Source organism: Notolepis coatsorum, assembly GCF_963971535.1.
Source record: "Notolepis coatsorum genome assembly, chromosome: 2".
NCBI classification, from domain to species: Eukaryota; Metazoa; Chordata; class Actinopteri; order Aulopiformes; family Paralepididae; genus Notolepis; species Notolepis coatsorum.
The window spans coordinates 200,231,576-200,252,659 of record NC_140166.1 but is presented as its reverse complement, the minus strand read 5'-3'; the positions used below and the strand labels follow the sequence as shown (position 1 = coordinate 200,252,659).

The following is a 21,084-nucleotide window of genomic DNA, read 5'->3' as shown; positions in this document are numbered from 1 at the left end:
AAGCACAATCCCAGGAGGCTCATACAGAACCAAGCATTTCACTGTAATATGACAAATAATAAAAAAGAAAATTAAATAAAAGAAATGTCAGATCTACCAACCAGTCACCATTGCTGTCGTATACTACAGTGATGCCATTGGCTACCCAGCTACATTATGACACACGTTGCGACACAGTCATTATTACCAGGTGACAGGTGGTGCTATGCTCCAGGGGCCGTTAATGTAGTTAGAATGTAGCTGAAGTCAAAGTCTTTAGTCGTCACGCCCACAATAACACAAGCATCAAATAAGAGGTTAAAGATGAATGGATGAAGATGGATAAAAATAAACTATCTCCATAAAAAAGCCCAGTAAGCCTCAATAGCAGCCGGTAGGCTCAGCCTATTGTAATGACCCTGCTGTGTTCATTCATCCGTGGTTTTGTTTCGGGACACCTGTAGTAAAGGAGAGGCGAAAAACAGCCTTTCTGATCCATTCCTTTATCCATTATTTTGACAATGAGGGGCATTGGTAAATGATTCACCGGTACATTCAAACACTTTGCTTACATGTGATCTTCTCTAGTATTGTTAAGAGGATTGATTGGGACTCGAGGGAGGTCGCCGTTTATAAACCTAACCCTAAACCACAGCCTTGCTGGAGACCTCACGCCGGCCTAACCTCAACTAGAGATACATTTTTTTATTTATTTTTTTACAATTACATTCCGCAAAACGTAGGCTGTCAGGAACAGGTAGACTCAGAGGTTAACGATTCTTCCGATTCTGACCAGTTGGAACCCGTTTTAAAAATTTAAATAGTTCCTCGAGACCCTACTTGCAGTGAGTCCAGTGAGTGACAGCTGGAGAGTGGTTACCTTCTCATGGTACGGCCCCAGGACGATCCAGCCACAGAAGGTGTAGCCCAGGTAGATCATGCCGGCGCAGCAGCAGAAGCGCAGCACTTTAGGGAAGGCTGCTTTCATAGTCAGGATCAACACCTGCGGGTGGAGACAAGACAGTAGAGGGCTCAGGAGAATGCAAAGCGGTAAAGAAACCATGTCAATCCAATCCAATTTTATCCAACAGCTTTTATCCAAAGCGCTTTACAATTTTGTTCCTCACATTCACCCATTCACTCACACACAGATGGCGGAGGCAACCATACAAGGCCAACCTGCTCATCGGGAGAAATTAGGGGTCAAGTGTCTTGCTCAAGGACACTTCGACACACTGCCCGGGAGGAGTGGGAGTCGAACCGGGAACCTTCCGATTACCGCTTTTCCGATTACCAGCCGACCGCTCTACCACCTCGCAACAGTGTTCAAGAATAAGTGCACGTGTGTGTGTGTGTTCTTGCACTTCTCCGACGACTTCTCCATCGTAAGCTACATCACCGACAATGATGAGGAGGAGTATAGAGGCCTGGTGGAGAGCTTTGTGGGGTGGAGTGACAGCAGCCACCTCCAACTCAACACCAGTAGAAGAGCTTGTGGTGGACTTCCGGAGGGGCAAGAAGACTAGAGCTGGTCAGACTAGAGGTGGTGGCAGGGAGGAGGGGGATGAGAAGGAAACTGGCTGCTATCCTGGAGAATCCCTCCCACCCCCTCTACTACGATGAGCTAGTCAAGATGAGAAGCACGTTCAGTCACAGACTCATAACCTCCCCCCCAACACTCAACTAACCGCCTCGGCCAGTCCTTCATACCAGCGGCCATCAGGCTCCACAACAGTGGGCAGGGACCGCTGCTAGACATCCAACTACTAGGAACTTCTATCACTAAGTGTGTCTGACTTCCACCTAATACGGACAATGTATATAACGTATGAAGTATATCACGGCATACATATATTACCTTATACATACTGCACCTTATGTGTATACTGTAAACTTACTTCATCAGAGCATATTTAATCTATTTAGATTATATATATTAGATTAGATATACTGTATATTGTAACTATATTTATTGTAAGGCAAATATAACAGAGGGCATACATACCCTCATCTTGCACCTTGACCTATTTACACTGCCTACTTGCCCATATACAATATATTAGTTAATTATATTGTTTACACTGCCTATTTTTATTTCTACTTCTCCACTGTACTATAATTTTATGACCCGTATCATGTCTTCTACTATCACATGTACCTGTACCTCCCCTTCCCCATGCTGCTATGATGCCTGCATTTCCCAAAGGGATCTTATCTTATTCTGTTCTTGTGAAAACCACATGTCCCCACCAAGACAGGAAGATGAGCCAATTATTTGAGAGTGAAGACATTTAGACAGGTCCTCTGCCTCACTTTGAAATCTGACGCTTTAGGGTTAAATGGTTAGGTTCAGGGTTAGATTAAGGTTAGGGGTTATGGAATAAATGTAGTTCATGGAATTTAGGTAATAGTCCTCATATGTATAGAAATACAAGAATGTGTGTGTGTGTACACACTTCTGAGAGAGGATATGAAAGCAGCTCAGTGACAAAAAGTAGATTTTTTTTTTTACAATTTCCACATCCCGCCCATTCATTGTGGGTTTCACAATGTTTTGGACACTGCTTGTGCACATGTGCCGGGTTACAATGTTGCACGTGGCTTTGAATCACCACTGTAGTGAGTGCCAGGCAGGCAGGGTTGTTTCTGTACCCATATGATGTCCGTGAAAGCAATTTGAACCTCTGTAAATATTTGGACCCTATGTATTGTATGTTCAGCGAGCCTCAGTACATATTTGAGTCCTACTGTATGTACGTATGATAATGATGGACTAAATTCAGGTGGTTTAAGTGTGTGTGTGTGTGTGTGTGTGTGTGCGCAAGAGAGAGAGCTTTAGCCTGCCCAACCTGGATTCTGGCATACATACTGTATATATACCGTAATTCCTCTAATAGTAACCCCGGCTTGTATTTGTTTCAACTGTAGCGGATACCAGGCTTGTATTAGGAGGAGGCATGTATAAGAGAGAGGCCTATATTTCTAATTTTCAAACAGATCATAATGAATAAATCAACATTTTGTGTCAGTTTAAACCCAGTAAAATGTACAAGGTTCATTTATTGAAACCAAGTACTGTATGAAATACGGTAGTAAACAGTGCAATTACAGGTGGTCAAAAAAAGTAAAATAAAGTAAAATAGTGCAATCACAATACTGGTATAATAATAATAACTTCGTTTTATACAATTCTGAGGTAGGCTTACTCTCTTGGTAAACATTAATTTAACACCATACCATTATATGGTATTTACTGCACAGCCAGGCCAGCATATAACAACAATAACAAAATATATTGCCTATGGTAAATCCGTTGAGGGTAATACCGTAATTCCTCTAATATACATGAAACCCGGCTTGTATTAGGAGGCCGGCTTATAATTGCTTAGCTCAACAGCGCACCCGGTCATTAATAGAGACCCGGTTTTTAATTGAATACCGGTTACTATTAGAGGAATTACGGTATATATATATATTAGTGCTGTCAAACGATTAAAATATTTAACTCGATTAATCGCATGATTGTCCATAGTTAACTCGCGATTAATCGCAAATTAATCGCATTTTTATTTTAATTTTTTTTTTTACCTTAAACAGATCTTTTTCAAGTTCCAAGTTTTAATACTCTTATCAACATGCGAGTCAACAAATGCTTGCTTTGTGCAGCCATTTAACAAAAGGATGACCCTCATGCATTGCAAATTTGCATCAAATTCAAAACAGAGTGATGCACAAAATAACTTAAAAGAAAATAATAATTTAAAACAATGAATAAAGTGTGCATGAAATAATAGGGGAAAGAAAACGTTAGGAACTTGTTACATTGACACACACAAGGGCTGATTAATCACACACCCCCCTCTCTCCCTCACACACACACTCCTCTAGCTCTTTTTCTCTTTTGCCCCTTCCTCATCTCTCTCACCCCCCTCTCTCTCTATATCTCTCTCACACACACACACACACACACACTTCAGAAACAAACATAGTATCAATGAGAGCATCAATAATACACCTGAGTGAAGTCTAGTAAACATTTTTTTTTTTTTTTTTTTTTTTTTAAGTTAATCTTGAGTTAAAAAAATTAGTGGCATTAATAAAATCGGGAGTTAACGCGATATTAACGCGATATATTTGACAGCCTTAATATATATATATATATAGATATATAGATAGATAGAGAACATGTGCATATACTTATGTGCATAATGTGTGTGTGTGTGTGAGAGAGAGATGAAAAAAGATGTTCCCCCTCCTCCCCCCAAATCCTCCTAAACCTCATTACTGCATTGTATCCGTGACTTCAGGTGTATGTAAAGGCCTGGGATCAACACTCAACAAGCTCCATAGACTTACATTGTACTTCTGAAAGTATCCCAGGTATCTGATCACGCCGACCCACACCAATAACGTAGACGTTCCCAGGAAGATACTGCACACGTCATAGTTAGTTAGACTCTGAAGAGAGAAACAGAGATCCATCATAGCTAGTTAGACTCTGAAGAGAGAAACAGATAAGATTCATCATAGCTAGTTAGACTCTGAAGAGAGAAACATAAGATCCATCATAGCTAGTTAGACTCTGAAGAGAGAAACAGATAAATCCATCATAGCTAGTTAGACTCTGAAGAGAGAAGTAGAGAGATCCATCATAGCTAGTTAAGACTCTGAAGAGAGAAAGAGAGAGAGAAAAAAATAGGGGGATTCTCTCCTGAAGCTAGAAATCAGAGAGAAAACATGTAATTTATGTCATCTGAATGTAAAACGAGATTTGACTAACTGGGCAATAGCTATGAATATAATGCCCATCTGTAGGCGGTATTCCCCTTGCATCCAAAGCACAACCACAAGTTTGTACAGGGAAGCCCGTTGCCAGAGCTCAGACAGTGTCCTCCTTCACAAACACAAGCCTCAGTCAAGGTCAAGAGGGAGTATAAAGAGGGAGTTAATTTCGACTTAATGTCGCCTTGCTGTAAATGCTTAACATGGGGGCTAAAGGGCCGACTGAGAACTCACACTCCAGTCAGAGTAAACAGGCCTTTACAATGTCTACATTCAGCCATGGCACTCCAAAGTCCACCCGGCCGCTGTCGGTGTAGAGTAGGTGATGGCACGTTTGATTTTTCAACTTCTCACAGTCAGTTTTCAATCGCCCGTGTTATTGATTAATGCCAATTTGTTCCACATTTAAAGCCCCAATCCAGATAATTTCTGACCATCTAAATCGTCTTCACAAGTCATAATTACACAATAGAGGTCCGGTTTACTCCAATATTTGACATGTAAACAAAGCTGTTACAGCATATACAATGCAATTAGGTAAATTTTTTATAACATTTTCAGTGGTGGGCCAACCTTTTGTTTACAGTTAGACTGAGAATTGCGCCTTTAATATCAACTAAGAGAGAGTGCTTGTGCTTGTGGGACACACCAAATACAAATGTTGCAGTCTTGTAAGCCGAACAGCGTCATGTAAGAATCTAAATGAGCTTTGGATGAGGATGTGATGGACACATTACCTTAGCTTGTATCTCCATCTTCAAGATGGATCCCACAGTGGCCAGGAGGTCACTGATGATGACCATCACGTACCAGCCGTTCAGGAACTCATTCTGGTCATCTTCACACACTTTGCGATTGTAGTTTTCGTGGAAGAATCTGGAAAATCTCTGCAAGGAAACGTATACAAATCAATGTCTTTGAATCAATCAAAGGCTACGTTAGTAAGCCAACTTAGCTACCAAGTGGACAGAGGACACAAGAATACCCAGCTTTAAGTAAGTATTTTCAAAACATGCTTGACACATTTTTTAGATTTTTTATTAGAGTCCATATCCATATTTTATTGGAGTCCATAAAGAAAACAAAAACTCTTGGCATTTAGGCAATTATATAACAAACATTTAGAGCAGCCATAATAATAAAGGCCGGTTAGCCTAGGCATTGTCCAACTAACACCTCTCCCAAAGGCTATCCGGCACTGTCCGCTTCCATTCATTGTGCTAAGCTAAGCTAACGTGCAGCCAGATAGCTTTCTACTGAACGCACAGAGAGGAAACTGGTATCCATCTTCTAGTCTCTCTGTGGAGAAGACGGTAAGCTCATTTCCCAAAATGTTGGCGTGTTCCTTTAACAATTTCCGTGCCAGCCATGCGGTGCCTAGGAACCCTGTTGCGTGCCACCGCTCTATTCAATGACAGAGCTCTCATATTTGCGAACGCATAAACTATATCTTAAATTATGGCTATATGTCTAATATGGCCGTCGCTTATCAATGACTTGTTTGCGGTCAACATTGTCCAAACGGATTTTTTCTTTTCTTATTTCTCTTCTTATGTTTTTTTTTTTTTTTTTTTTTTTTTTTTTTTTTAAATCGGTTCATTTCCGTTTTATACCATTTTGAAAAACGCTCGTTTTTTTCAAGTTTCAGAAAAAAAATAAAGATTCTGTGATAAACGCCCTTTACTGGAATACACAAAACATTTATTTATGAATAGTTTTCAAATAAACGCTAGAATATCGATAGTATATGTGTACTTATGCACGCTATAGAAGCGGGCTGAAAAATCGATCATCTTATTTCCTGATCACACACACACACATATGGCACACGCTGATATATAGGTGAAAATAGCTCCGATTATCCCAAGACTGGTAAAATAGATTCCTTACCTCAGATCAGATGTTCTCCAAAAAGATTATTCCAATTCCTGATCGCCATTCCAAATATCGATCGCGTTTATTGATCCAACGCTGGGTACTGGAAACGCACATTCTCCGCTGTTCTGGTGGTGGGAAATTACTTGGATCATCTCCGGTTACTTGTCTGACAAGTAAAATGTGGAAGCAGGACTTTTTTTCTCTCCATGCGTTTCATTCAATCCAATGGGGTGCAGTACCATCCGGAGAGACGATAGGGGGCGGTATTTTCCCTGTTAGAGTTCAGACAGATCCCCACTGGTAACGTGAGGCTAGATTGATTGGAAATCGATAATAAAAAAAATAACGATTAAAAACGAGATCTCTCGTCGGCTGGTACTCAACGGTTGGCATGAACTAACGAGAAATCTCATCATTGGCACTGAAAGTGTTAAGAAACTCTGCTGTATAGACATATAGAGAACCCACCCGCAGTAACCTGACCGCCAGGACGATGGAGCGCGTGCACAGCACGGCCGAGGTGAGGCACACCAGGATGACGAAGGCGTCGAACACCAGGAGGTAGTGCGTGTTCTTCTGAGCTGCAACAGATAAACCGGCGCATGCCGTTATCTCTTACATAAGTCCCCAGTCTCCCCCACTATAGCTGATAACAGCCATGTGGTTAAGATGACACAACGCCTCAATAACCGAGAGCAGCTTGCAGCGCGCTGGGACGCCTGCGTCTCTTCACTGTCATCTTTCTGTTTGGAATAACAATTTTCTTGGATTTTGGATAAAAGTGTCAGCTGAATGACTAAATGTAAATAAAAAAAAGCACCATTATTAAAAGGTAGAATCTGTAATGTCATCAAACAGCACTCTCTCTAGGCTAAAGCCCCACTTGGTATTGCACTTGTTTACATATTTAGTTTGTCTTATGTGTGGGTTGGAGTTTGGTGACTTATTATACTATGAATTTCTCCAGACCTCTCTTAGCAGAGCCTGATGTGTGGCCAGCAGTAACAACCCCCCCCCCCCCCCCCATCACTCCAACCCACACATCACACCAAAACAAAGCATTTAAACAAAGTGCAATACCAAACAGGGCTCCATTGTCTAGAGCAGGGGTTCCAAATAGGCGGCCCAGGAGGGATTTTAATTTGACCACGCAAAGTTATATTAACTCAATCAGCGCCAGACCCGAGGAAAGTCGGGTTAACTCACCAACCATTCAGCGCCAGACCCGAGTATAGTCGAGTTTATCGTTATTTATTTTATTCTATATTTCCATTCATTACAGGCACACGGACTGTGGGTTAACATGGGGAATCATCCTGAGAATGCCAAAGTGCAATACGGGCCGCATCCACCCAGGTGGCAGTATCGAGCACCCTTTGAAACATTTATATCTTGGCCTGTGCGTCGATCAAAAGTCTCTGGTCAGACGTTTTCTTTGTCGGGCAAGTGGAGCGGTTGTCCCGATCGGATTGAGAAGCGTCAAGTGCTCCCGATGCATAATGTGTGGCGGATTATGTTGGCGACACGATCGACACCAATACTGGGATTCGTGATCAGATAATTGGAATATTCTTTTTGGGATCAATCCTGCTGTGATCCAACCATGATTTCACCTCAATCACAACATGTGTCTGTAACGTTACTCCACAACGTATGCCGTTGGTGACGATCAAAGCATCAAACCCCCCCCCCCCCCCACCCTTTCATGCATTCATGATGAAACATAATACCGATATACATTTGTCCAGGCGAGAAACGACAACGCTTTTAGTGAAATGCACGTATTGCTGCATAGTGTCGTTTTCTGGGATTAGACAGGATCACTCTAAAACTATACTCATATTCACCACGGTATAAAACGGGAATGTATGGATGAATACAATTATTTCTTTTTCACAAATTGAACGATAGATAGTCGATGTCAAATAGCCCATAGTATTGTATCCATAGCTATAATATAGAATATAGTTATAGCCCTGCAAACACTGCCACTTATTCCCATCTCTTAGAGCTTGGTGTGGTAAGTACAAATGATGCTCAACTGCGTGGCGTCCAATGAGTTAATCAAACGCATTTAAAAAAAAATATATATATACTATGTACATTTCTCCTATGACGATAGCGGCCGCTTTTATTATGAAATCCGTAGCACAGAGAACTTTTATTATGAAACAGGAAACACCTCCACCAGTGCCTCCGCCTCGCCACAACATCATATCAGCCGAACTTTAGAAAACTCTCATTTGAGCGGAGATGGCACTTTTCGAAATTGACATGCTCCGATTTCCATCCCATGGTTTCTGCTTGATCCGAATATTATTATTTTCTTTTTAAAAGAGCATTTTGGTTGTTAGACTTATTTTTACATTTTCAAAAAGTGTTTGAAATGTATTCTAATTGTTTATGTTTGAAGCGTATCTAGTTTCCATTCGGTTAATAGCCTGTTTTTATTTGTGTTAAACAAACAAGTGTTGTGCTTCTCTGCCATGGACAATTAAAATTTTTATTTCATGAAAGTCTAGGCCTGCGTTAAAAGTGTTTCCAGCAGTAGGCTATAATTGCGCAAATGAGATGCTCCTTCATATAATTTTTTTTTAATGGTTATTGAATGTTACATTTGGACTTGCATGTCATGCAACTGAAATGAGTTGGAGTTAGTCCGCGAAGTCATCCTAGAAAGTGGACTGGCAGAAAATGAATTGGGAACCCCTGGTCTAGTTTGATGGCATTACAGATTCTACCTTTAGCTATAGATAACATTTTATGTAGAGTAATAATAAAAATAAATATTATAATAATACATCCACAGAGCTTTTAGAAAGGTGTGGAATAAAAGTATTGCTTTTCTCCCCAAAAAATTATTGATTAATGAATTTATCATTTAAAAGATTTTGGCGAGTCCAAAATTAATGTTGTTGTTTACATGTTGCACGCATGTATTCCCTCCCTACTTGCCATTTCCCCATGTGGAATGCACCCGATTGGATGACATGCTGGTGCTCTAGTGCGACATCTAGTGGCTGAATGTTATCTATAGCACCTTTAAGCACCACTGTTTCCTTACCCGTCCCAGATATCTTCCAGTCTCGGCACACGCTGCTCAGGGAGTCAATGTCCAGGAATATTTTCACCTTTCCGCTGTGACACTGGTTGTCAAATAGTATCTGAGGACGTTAGATGGGGGAAATGAAAGGAGATTGTTTTATTAAAATTGTTACTTTTCTCTCAAACCAATTCAGCTGATTAACTGTCTCATCAGAACTCTGTAATATAACTACAAACTCAATATGTATTATATTTAAAAATATAGTACTCTGTGGGTAACGGAAAACAGTTGAGCCATACCGTCACAAAGAAAGAATAGCAGTCGGGTAGCTCACGCGAGCGCACTGTCTGTAGGTTGATACCCTTCAGTTGGAAGGTTATTTTGATATCCACAAGCCTGAAAAAAGGATCAATCCGTAATGTTAAAGGGATATCAAGAGCAAGTAAATTAAGCAAGTAAACCTTTATTTATAAAGCACCTTTCAATACAATCGAGCAACAAAGTGCTTCGAAAATTCTTAACACAAAACCTTACAGGCTGTGAAAAACAAAACCAGTCTGTAACGGGTTAACAATTACTTGTGAAGACAGATATTTACCTATAAAACTCTAGATCAAAGAATGACGAATTCTGTGTTCTCCATTGGGGTACAGTCTTTGGATCATGCTTCATACAAACTGGGAACAGCAGGGATGAAATTAATCTGTACATTTTACAGTATATTATACAGTATGTAACTTGAAGTCAGTGTTCATGTGTAATGTGATTTTAAAGCGGTATAGTTAACATGTAGCCCATTTCAGTTGTTGTGCCATCATGAATAGCACTTCACAACTGGCAGCAAACATCACATACCTCTGGACCTCTACACACAAATAACAAATAGTCACTGGTGGAAGAAAACCTCGTAATTTTTTTTCTTTCTTTTTTTTAATAAATCAACTCAGTAGATCATCCTCCATATGTGTGTGGTTTTAACAATGGGAAAGCATTAAACTGATCATCTGTCTAAACCTCGTAACTCTATTCGCCCTCAAATCTGTGTTCGTTTTTTTCATCGCCTGAAAAGTTGGGTTTGGAGTTGCGAGGTTTTCTTCCGCCAGCGACAAAATGTAAAATATTCAATACGTTGCATCATTTTCAGTCAGAAGTCACTTTTAGGGCTGCAACGATTAGTCGACATAATCGACGACGTCGATCATAAAAACTTGTCGACGCAGAATTTTTGCGTCGATTAGTCATAAAAAAAATAAAAAAATATATATATATATATTTTTTTTTGCACTACCTATCTTTGTGAAAGTGGCTTCTCAGCTCTGGTCCAGCTGAAGACAAAGCAGAGGAACAGATTGGACATTGAGCATGACCTCAGAGTTGCTTTGTCTACCATCACCCCAGACTTTGAGACTCTTGTCAGGAGCAAACAACATCCCCAGTTATCCCATTCGTTCCCTGGGATGTTAAGCTAAGAAGTCTGCTATATATTCTTTTTAGTTATTTAAACACTTCCACTTTAATTTGTATAATTTAATTTATTTACCTTGTTATGAGTGTTCAAATACATTGTATTGTTCAAATACATTTTGATTTAAAGTTGCTTAAGATCCAAATTCAAATGTTTCATGAGTCATTATTTTTATTTGCTATGGGATCATCATGTTATGTTAACTGTTAAGGCAGAGGGACTGGACAACAGGGTGACATTCACAGGTGTGCAGACTTGAGCATGTGAGGTAAAACATGCATTGGAGAAGGAGCCAAGCCCACAGGAAGCAGAGATTGAGGGTGTGACAAAAATAATCGTTAGATTAGTCGACTAATCGAAAAAATAATCTACAGATTAGTCTATTACCAAAATAATCGTTAGTTGCAGCCCTGCTTAGGTTGTTTGTATATAATACATGATTCTTTGTTTCTTAGTTTTTTGTCAAAATGTAAAAAAAAAATAATAATAATAAATAAAAAAGTGTATATCTCATTGATGGATTGCAAATAGTATTACAGTTCGAAGCATCTATAACTAAATAAAATTACTTTGTGACACTTCATGTTAAAAACATGCTCAGAGCATTGTACATAATAATACTGTACATAGATCAGATGAGCATATTAATCAGTAGCTTCATTATATATATTCCATTTAATCACTCGTTTACATTTAAACCACACTGTATATTGTTAATGCACTTTAGTGTGCATTAACAAGTGACGGCATATATTTTCCATATACCAACCAGCAACAACACAAGGTTCCTTTCACCTGTTTCAAGCTGGGCGTCTATGTCGTAGGCCTCGTCTGACGGCTCCACGCTGCCCCTCTTATAGTACTGCTTACAGACGGAAAGAGGCAGAAAGCTCCCATCCTCGTCCTCCGCATAGCTGATGGGGCCAACGGAGAGGCGGCCCAGCTGGCCATACTGTAGGGCACACAGGCCTTGGGTTAAAACAACAAAGCACTCATACATGCATTAGGGGCTTAACGATGCATCCATTTGGATCGATACATCATACTACCTTAAAAAAGGTAGTAGTCTAATTCAATCGATGCAATGTACTGTACAGATCGTTAATGTATACAATAAAGCTAATTCTGTTCCGAATGGTGCCTCAGGTGTTAAAAGTTTAATAATAGAATTGCACTCAACTTAATTCTGGTTTTATGCATTTATGATTTGATGTTTTTTATTTTCGTGTCTTACATACAGGTGTATGCCCAGCCCATATGGGCTTACAAGACGCAAACAATAAGTATATAATAGTATACTTGACACTGACAATAAGTTATATAGACCAAGATGGCCACAAAAAAAGAAAACAATAAAACGTAATATAACAAACTGTAAGCAATGTATGTAAACAAAGAAAAAAGAAACAACAAATTGAAATGTATGGTTACTCTGCTGTTGATGTTTTTTATAGTGCATAATCTGTGTTTTTTCACTGTTAATCGCAAGTCTCCATTTCCTAGATAAGATAGATAAAGTCAGTTGTATATAAAAACATAGAACATAGTTTAATATCTGTGCTTCCACAGAGATCAGTTTATAGAGAGACACATGTGTACACACAAGCGTCTGACCAGAAAGTGACCCAAGAGCCGTAAAAAGTACCCGGAAATTATACTCGAGTGAAAGTATGGGTACAGTCTCAAAATCTGACTCAAGTAAAAGTCAAAGTATCTGGCTAAAAACACACTTGAGTAAAAGTAAAAAAGTCCTACTTTTAAATGTACGTACTAAAAAGTTAAAGTAATTTTTTTTTAAAGGGATTGACCAGGGGTCTCAAACTCATTCCATCGTGGGCCAAGTTTTAATTTTAACTATACATTGCACCAGGTGAGTTAGTTGAAGAGGTGAGCCAATTAGTGAAATCATCAGCTGGTGTTTAGGCAAGGCTGGAATGAAACCAAGCATACACTCTGCCCACAATGGAATGTGTTCTGTGATAGACTATGCTGAAATGAAAGAACAGAGGACACTTTTTTTGCATTAAAATGATTTAATGCACTTCTCCATTGAAGGTAAACTAACATGGATGGCATTCACATCACAGCATGAATAATATCACAATATTAAAAACAGAATGGTGTATCCTGAATAATATCACAATATTAACTACAGCATACTGGATTATCCTGAATAATATCACAATATTAAAGGCAGAATACTAGAGTACCCTGAATAATATCACAATATTAAAGACAGAATACTGAAGTACCCTGAATAATATCACAATATTAAAGACAGAATACTGGAGTACCCTGAATAATATCACAATATTAAAGACAGAATACTGGAGTACCCTGAATAATATCACAATATTAACCACAGCATAATGCGGATCCGACTGTCTATTCTTCTGATAAGCAGGTGTTTAATCAAAGATCCCCGCTTTCTAGTCTTGCACAAGGACCAATCAGTATGGGTGGGTTCATTTTCCATTGATGGGGATTTGATTGGCTGTTTACCTGTGGTCGCAGGATTAATAACGTTAACGTTAGTTCGGCCAGATAAACAATTACAATATACTAATTAAAATGGTTGGACCTGTGAGATTTGTACCTTGTAGGTCTGCATTTTAAATGTAAGGAGTAAAAAGTATGTTTTTTTTCTCTGAAATGTAATGCAGTAAAAGTACAAAGTATACAAACCTAATAATACTTGAGTAAAGTACAAATCCCCCAAAACAGTACTTAAGTATTGTAACGAAGTACAATTACTCAAGTACTTTACACCCCTGCCAAGAGGTCTGGTCAGACAGATTAAATACATAATTGAAATTGATTGAAAATTGTATTAACAGATTGCAGAATGGGTACAATACAGTACAGCTCAATACACACAATTGTTAAGGGGATGCAGACCAGAGGAAGACTTTAGTCTCGTTTACATCAGGGTCCCCCATTTTCAATTCATCATAACATAATATGACATACATGACATACAGGTAGACAGTACTGTTGCATCTAGACATTTATGACATAAACAGTACTGTATATTTGTAGATCTGGTATGAGTACAAAAAGAGTCTAAAAAGAGAATATATACATTTGAGAGGGAATAAACTGTACATTGGAGGAGGTTGGGTAGGTGGGGTGGGTAACTGTACATTGGAGGTGGTTGGGTAGGCGGGTGGGGGGGAATTGTACATTGGAGGGGGTTGGGTTTGGACATTTACAGGGGCCAGTTTCGAATTGCAGTCTCCTGTAGATGCTCTTTTGAGAGTGGTTTTGAAGGTGGGTAGTAATTCACATTCCTTTACAGCTGTGGGTAGGGCGTTCCACATTGATGTGGCATAATTGCGAAACGTGTTTAGTCCCTTGTTTGAACCGAATCTGGGTTTAACATGATTTGTGGAGCTCCCTCTGGTGTTGTGGTCGTGGTATTCACTGACCTTTGGGAAGTATTTTGACATGTACATGGGTACCTTAGTGGTGTAGTGCATCTTGTAGACCAGGCCCATTGCAAGTTGCTGTACTCTGTCGTCTACTCTAAGCCATCCTAGGTTGTCAAAGTGGGCAGGGGTGAGGTGGGTTCTAGGAGTAAGGTCAAGCAGTAGTCTGACCAGTTTGTTTTGAGATGTTTGTAATTTTGTTTTTAGCGCCTTTGAGGTGCTTTGGTACCATGAGGTGCAAGCATAGTCGTAGTACCCTTGAATGAGTGCTCCTGCCAGAGTCTTCAGGGTATTCTTGTTTACCAGAGAGGAGATCCGGTACAATAATCTAGTTCTTTGGTTGACTTTTTTTTTATTACATTGGATGCCATTTTGTCACAGGAAAGATTTTCCTCTAGGATGGAACCCAGGTATGTAATTTCATCTTTCCTTGTGACAATATTGTCACCCACTGTAACTGAGAAGCAGTCGGTCTTGCTGAGTTTGTTATTTGTACCGAAGAGAATGGACTCGGTTTTACCTAGGTGTAATGATAGTTTGTTGTCAGCGAGGTGCAGATTCTGCCTAGTTCCAAGCTGAGGGTTTTTTCAACCTGCAACTTGTTCTTGTCAGAGAACAGCAGGGCTGAGTCGTCCATGAACAGGAACAAATTGCAGTCAAAAGCTGACAACATGTCATTTGCATAAATTAGAAACAGTAACGGTCCTAGTATGCTTCCTTGTGGAACACCACAGCTCACTGGGGGGGGGGGGGGGGGGTAGAGTACCGTTTACCTCCACCATCTGTTCTCTCCCCTCCAGGTAGGATTGCATCCAGCTCACTGATAGACTATCAAAACCAATTGCTTTTAGCTTGTCAATCAGAATGGAGTGATTGACAGTGTCGAAGGCCTTTTGTAAGTCCAGCATGACCATGCAGCAGTATTTGCCCGCGTCCACCTCTTGTTTGATGTAGTCGTTCAAATAGAGAAGGCATGAGTCAGTGGAGTGGGATGTTCTGAAGCCAGATTGGAATTCGTAGATTAGATTTCGACCTGTTCGTATACTATTTTCCCCATGACTTTCGAGATGGAGGTAAGAATATAAACAGGGCGGTAGTTGCCTGGGTTCAATTTGCTGCCCTTTTTGTGCAGGGGGATTACTCTCGCAATTTTGAAGTCTTTGGGTACGTGTCCATGTTTTATGGAGAGGTTTATTATGCGTGTGATGGCGGCTGCTGAGTCTGAGGAATTTGGAGGAGATAGTCATGGCCAGTGGCCTTGTTAGGTTGGAGGGCTCTCAGTTTTTTGAGTACCTCAGCTGTTGTTACCATTTCTAGTTTGAAATAGTCTTTGCGGACCCCAAGGTTATTGTAGTAGGCTAGGATGTGTTCTACCCCAAAATGCCCAGAGTGGGAGGGTAGATTATTTACCAGTGTTGTGGTTATGTTTGTGAAGAAAATGTTTAGGTAATTGGCCACATCCAGCTTGTCTGTGATGAGCGTGTTATCGGTCTTTATGTTTATATTTGAAAATCTGGTTAAGTTTTTTTACTGCAGCCTAGTTGATTGAGTAATTTCCAAAGTTCACTGGGTTTATTTAGGTTCCTCAGTTTTGTCATTGATGAAAATCTTTTTTGCAGTTTTGATCATGGAGTTTACGTCATTTCTTAGTCTGTTTCTTTTCAGTTTGAGTTCAGTCACGTGGGCTTGGAGTTCACTGCTCAAACTTTTGGTAAGCTTTGACTGACTTTTACAAAACTCATAGTTTTCATAGTGGTCAATATTTCGGAGTGCATCCACGGCTCAGCGCGATTTTTTTTACCCTGGTGGTTCTTAGGGGGGCCATGTTGTTTAGTATTGTTGAGAATTTGGTTTTGAAACCAAGCCATGATTCTTCAACCAGTGTACCACCGAGCTCTTCTGATCAGTCCAGACTCTAGTTCTAGGTTAAAGGCCTTGCTAGAGTAGGTTTTGAGGTCTCTAGATGAGACTGTTTTGTGACAGCCAGCCTTTTGTTTTAGCTTTTTGCGGGTACAGAATATCATATAATGATCGCTTAACCCGCATGCTATAACCCCTTTACTGGAGATCTTGGACTTGTCAGAGGTCAGAATGAGGTCAATGGTAGTCCGTGTTGACACATCTCGTGTGGGTTGGGTGATTAGCTCGCTGAGGCCGTGCAGATCACAAAACCTACTGAATGATTTGAAGACTGGTGCATCTTTTCATTGCATATCCGTGTTCCAATCCACAATAAAAATCTTTTCTGCATCCTCAGCTCCAGCTAAGCACACATCCAGAGTATTATCTGTATTGTCCGGAGGGGAGTGGGGGATCCTTTGATCAGGGTCGCTGTCCCGTGATGGGGGGAGCTGTGTTGATTCCGTCTCGCCGGCTACCTGTGATGATTGCGTCTCGCTGAACGGGTGGCATTCTGTGGGGGAAGGGCAGGGCCCTTTCTCTCAAGTTGTTAGCCATGTTAGCCTCCGGCTACCTGCGTCCACGTCGAGTTGATTAGCCCCGGTTCCTTCCCTCTCATCTCGTCCTCCCGCGTGTTCGTCTGCGGTGGCGTCGGATGGGTTGTATACTCCAGCAGCCATCGTCGCCTCCTGTGGTGCCAGACCCAGTCGTCGCATCTGTGTTCGCGTCCTGACGGGTCCAGGGTCTAGCTGTATATCTCCCGAAAGTAGTAGGACAAGTAAGGTCTTTCGGTCCATTCTGCCATTCGGGGGCACGTTCTTTATTTCCGGATTAGCCGTTAATGCTGCGTGAATAGTCGCTGTCCAAACGGCCAGGTGCTTATGCTCCGAGCCGTTTAGAATATAGAAGTCGCTATATGACAACATGGTTTGACTCCCAAGCATTAGCATCCTGGAGAAAATTAGAAGAAAACATAGTAGCCCCACATAGACTGAAGGACATAGCATACACTAAACTACCAATCAAGCACTGTGAATGGAAATTTGGCCCCATAATTACTCATGCGATCCGGATATGGCGTGAATCACAAAAAAAAAAATCCTAACCCACAAAAATGGCACAATCATACTCCCTTATTCAATAACAATGCACTCTTAATTGGAAAACGACCTATAAGATTCCCTATATGGGAAGAGCAAGGCATACACTCATTAGGGGATGTTTTTAACAAACAGGGTTTTTGTAGTGATAAAGAAATACGCAAAACATTTAATCTCACCAAGTCCACATGGCTTTTTCACAAACAGTTAGAGCTATGTTTGAAGTCTCACGGTGTTCCATTAGACAGACCAATTGAACACCACAGATACCACAAATTCTTCTACGCAAGAGAGACATCGAGAGGTTTTGTTTCAGAATTTTATCATCAATTACTAACGTCCTCGTATGAAACCCTCCAACTAGACTCTGTCTGGAGGAGGGATATACCAGACCTGGAAAATGACTTTGATTGGCAAGGAGCCTGGGCAAATGTCCGACTTACATCAAGGAACCCGGATCCCAACAAATCAATCTTAACTATATTCACAGGACATACTTGACTCCTATAAGACTGTGCAAAATGGGGCTTAAACAAGATTCCAAATGCACCCAATGTATAAATGGGGACGAAGGGACATTTATGCACATGTATTGGGACTGCTCACCAGTTAAGGCATTCTGGAAAGATGTGACCCAACAAATATCAAAACTCGTATCTTGGAATATACCTATACACCCCTCGGTATTACTATTGAATGATGTTTTTGAGTTTGCAGTGAATCCACAGCTAAAGAGATTGGTTTTATCGGGTATCACAGTAGCCAAAAAGCTGATCGCATCACGCTGGTTTCAACCGGAAAAAATGTGCCGTAAAGTTTGGTTTCTTACATATCTCGATGTAATTTACCATGAAATATCTACAGCAAGAATTCTGGGTCTCAATGAATCCAAAATGTCAATGTGGTTAGAAGTGGTGGAGAGAATAAAAGCTAGCTTATAATGGTAGTGTCTGGTTAGGTGCGAGGGATAGTGGAGGTACTTCTCAAGGTGGGGTCCGGGAGGGGGGGGTTCGAGCTGGAGCATATGTATGTAGGTTTTTTAGATAACAGGTATTAGGGGTATATCTTATATAAGACAACTAACTAAAATGTGATCTCATTGGATGTGCCCTGACAATTAATGCTTGTATATCTTATCGTGTGTTGTCATGTTTGTTTATATGTTTGTTTAAAAAATAAAATACAAAAAAAAGAATATAGAAGTCGCTGTGGGTCTCCTTTTCCGTGTTTATTCTTCTCTCCTCTTCTGTCTGGTTGTACGTCATCGTAGAATAGAGGTACGAGTCAGTTATCAATATCATAACGAGGAGAAAATGTGCGCAAAACCGCTTTGTTTTGCCATCTTGACGAGAGCTCCAAGAGCTCCGAATTTTGCGACCGTTCATGGCTGCGCCGGATGTGCACCTCGTACATGATGTACATTAGACATCCAGATATGACAAGAAGGGTAAACAAAATAGGCTCCAGTTAGGGAATGAACAACAAGATTGGCTCAATAGCGTTTGTTATGTCTTAACTGGAGAGGGAAATAGCCTTGGACCTCTCCTATCTCCTCAAACCTTAGTTTGTTGTTAAAGAGACAGTCAGACTGTAGAAATTGTCTGCTGTAGTCAGACTAGTTTACTAGTTGGTCATATTAAACTAGTCAAGGCTATCAGAGATAGAATATCCATTTCAACACAGATCTATAATGACATAATATTTCCCTCACATTCCCCACTTTTGATAATTAATCATAAACATTATCATAATAACTATAAAATGTCATCATCAAAAACGTCCAAATGCCGTTTAAAATATTAAAGGGGACATGCATTATAAATGGCTTTTTTCTGTGTTTAGCATGGTTTTATAGTAATACGGGTTAGTATCAATGGGTCGGTGTCTCTAATTACTATATTAACTCATCAGTCTAGTCTCGAGTTCATGAGATCCTCCCTCACTCAACTAAGCTGTTCTGATTGGACGGTTTTGCTGACGTTAATATAGCACTGATTTGCATAACTAACGCCCCCTCTATGGTTGTAGCGCCTAGTGAAACCTGACACTTCCTCAAACGGGAGAGGCAGAGAGCGAGCGAGAGAGAGGGAGAAACAGATAGAGAGAGGCTCATACGCTGCGTTTCTCCGAGCGATCTCTCCTCAGCTGTCTGCCCCTGCTTAGTGCTTACACACACTTGCGACAGAGGCTCAGAGCACACATACACGTTCTCCGAGCGATCTCTCCTCAGCTGTCTGCCCCCGCTTAGTGCTTACACAATGTATATTTCAGTAGATAGTAAATTATAACACTACCTTATGCATACTGCACCTTATGTGACACTGAATATTGTGAATATATTTATCAGTTAGTTAGATAGTAAATTATATTGACCTATTTGTTTACACTGCTTGTGTTGTTTTTACTACCTGTACCCCCCCCCCTTCCCCCATGCTGCTATGATGCCTGAATTTCCCCAAGGGGATCAATAAAGGAATATCTTATCTTATCTTACACTCGCGACAGAGGCTCAGAGCACACATACATTATCTGAGCAATCTCTCCTCAGCTGTCTGCCCCTGCTTAGTGCTTACACACACTCGCGACAGAGTACACATACACACAGCATGTCGCGCTGTCGTCTCTCCGTCTGTCTCTCGAGAGAGTCGGGAGCACTATAGCATATCACTGTAATATCTTTGCGCATGCTCCCATGCGCACGCCCGTATTACGATCCGTACAATAATAGTCAGAGGTATATATCGTCATTCGAAACAAGTTACCAATGCATTGTCCCGTGGGATTATGCCCCCTGCGGCGAAATTAATTAGTATCCCCCTCAGTCTCTCTCTATGCCAGTCGCAGACTGTGTGGATGACTGTCACTCAAAGTGCTTATGGGCGGAGCCAGGCCAACAACACAGCCTGAAATCCAAAGGGAGAAAAAAATTTGGCTTTTAGAAAAAAAACTTGATTCGAAATATAAAACAATGAATATTTTTTAATAAAAGCTTACATATGTGTTCAATAGACTCGCAGGAATTGTGTAAAGTTGCCCAAATAGGGCTAGGAATAGCAATGCATGTCCCCTTTAACTCTAAAAATGCCAAAACAAGAATTGTACCTATAATTTAAAATGCAGAATACTGTTAGAACACCATCTAAAAATGCCCTAATGATAAACAAAGAACTTAAATCTTTAATATCAAACTGCAAAAACATAATAACTTTATATTTCCTAAACTAGGGGCAAAAACAAAACAACTTTATTACATCAAACAGTCACTAGAGGGAGAAACTAATCCACACATCAATGAATGATGACAGATGACAGGTGCCCGTCTCTGGTGGTCGATGGGGATTCAGAATACAATGTCCAGGTACCTCTGGCTGCACGTTAGCCTAGCTTAGCACAATGAATGGAAGCGGACATGGCTGGTTAACCTAGGCATTGTCCAACTAATCCCTAGTTAGACAATGCCTAGGCTAACCGGCCATGTCCGCTTCCATTAATTGTGCTAAGCTAGGC

The 21,084-nt window shown here is 40.5% G+C and overlaps 1 protein-coding gene across 1 annotated transcript in view; it reads right to left on the bottom strand.

Moving 5' to 3' along the window:
- The window catches only part of mcoln2 (mucolipin TRP cation channel 2), a 46,892-nt gene that overhangs the window by 13,598 nt on the left and 12,210 nt on the right, over positions 1–21,084 (bottom strand). Inside the window, exons 4-11 of the mRNA XM_084338053.1 lie at positions 11,946–12,102; positions 10,284–10,362; positions 9,985–10,081; positions 9,704–9,803; positions 7,108–7,220; positions 5,499–5,648; positions 4,336–4,437; positions 860–982 (exon numbers count right to left, since the gene is read on the bottom strand). Coding sequence (XP_084194179.1) covers positions 860–982; positions 4,336–4,437; positions 5,499–5,648; positions 7,108–7,220; positions 9,704–9,803; positions 9,985–10,081; positions 10,284–10,362; positions 11,946–12,102 — 921 coding nt within the window. The remainder of the gene's footprint in view (positions 1–859; positions 983–4,335; positions 4,438–5,498; positions 5,649–7,107; positions 7,221–9,703; positions 9,804–9,984; positions 10,082–10,283; positions 10,363–11,945; positions 12,103–21,084) is intronic.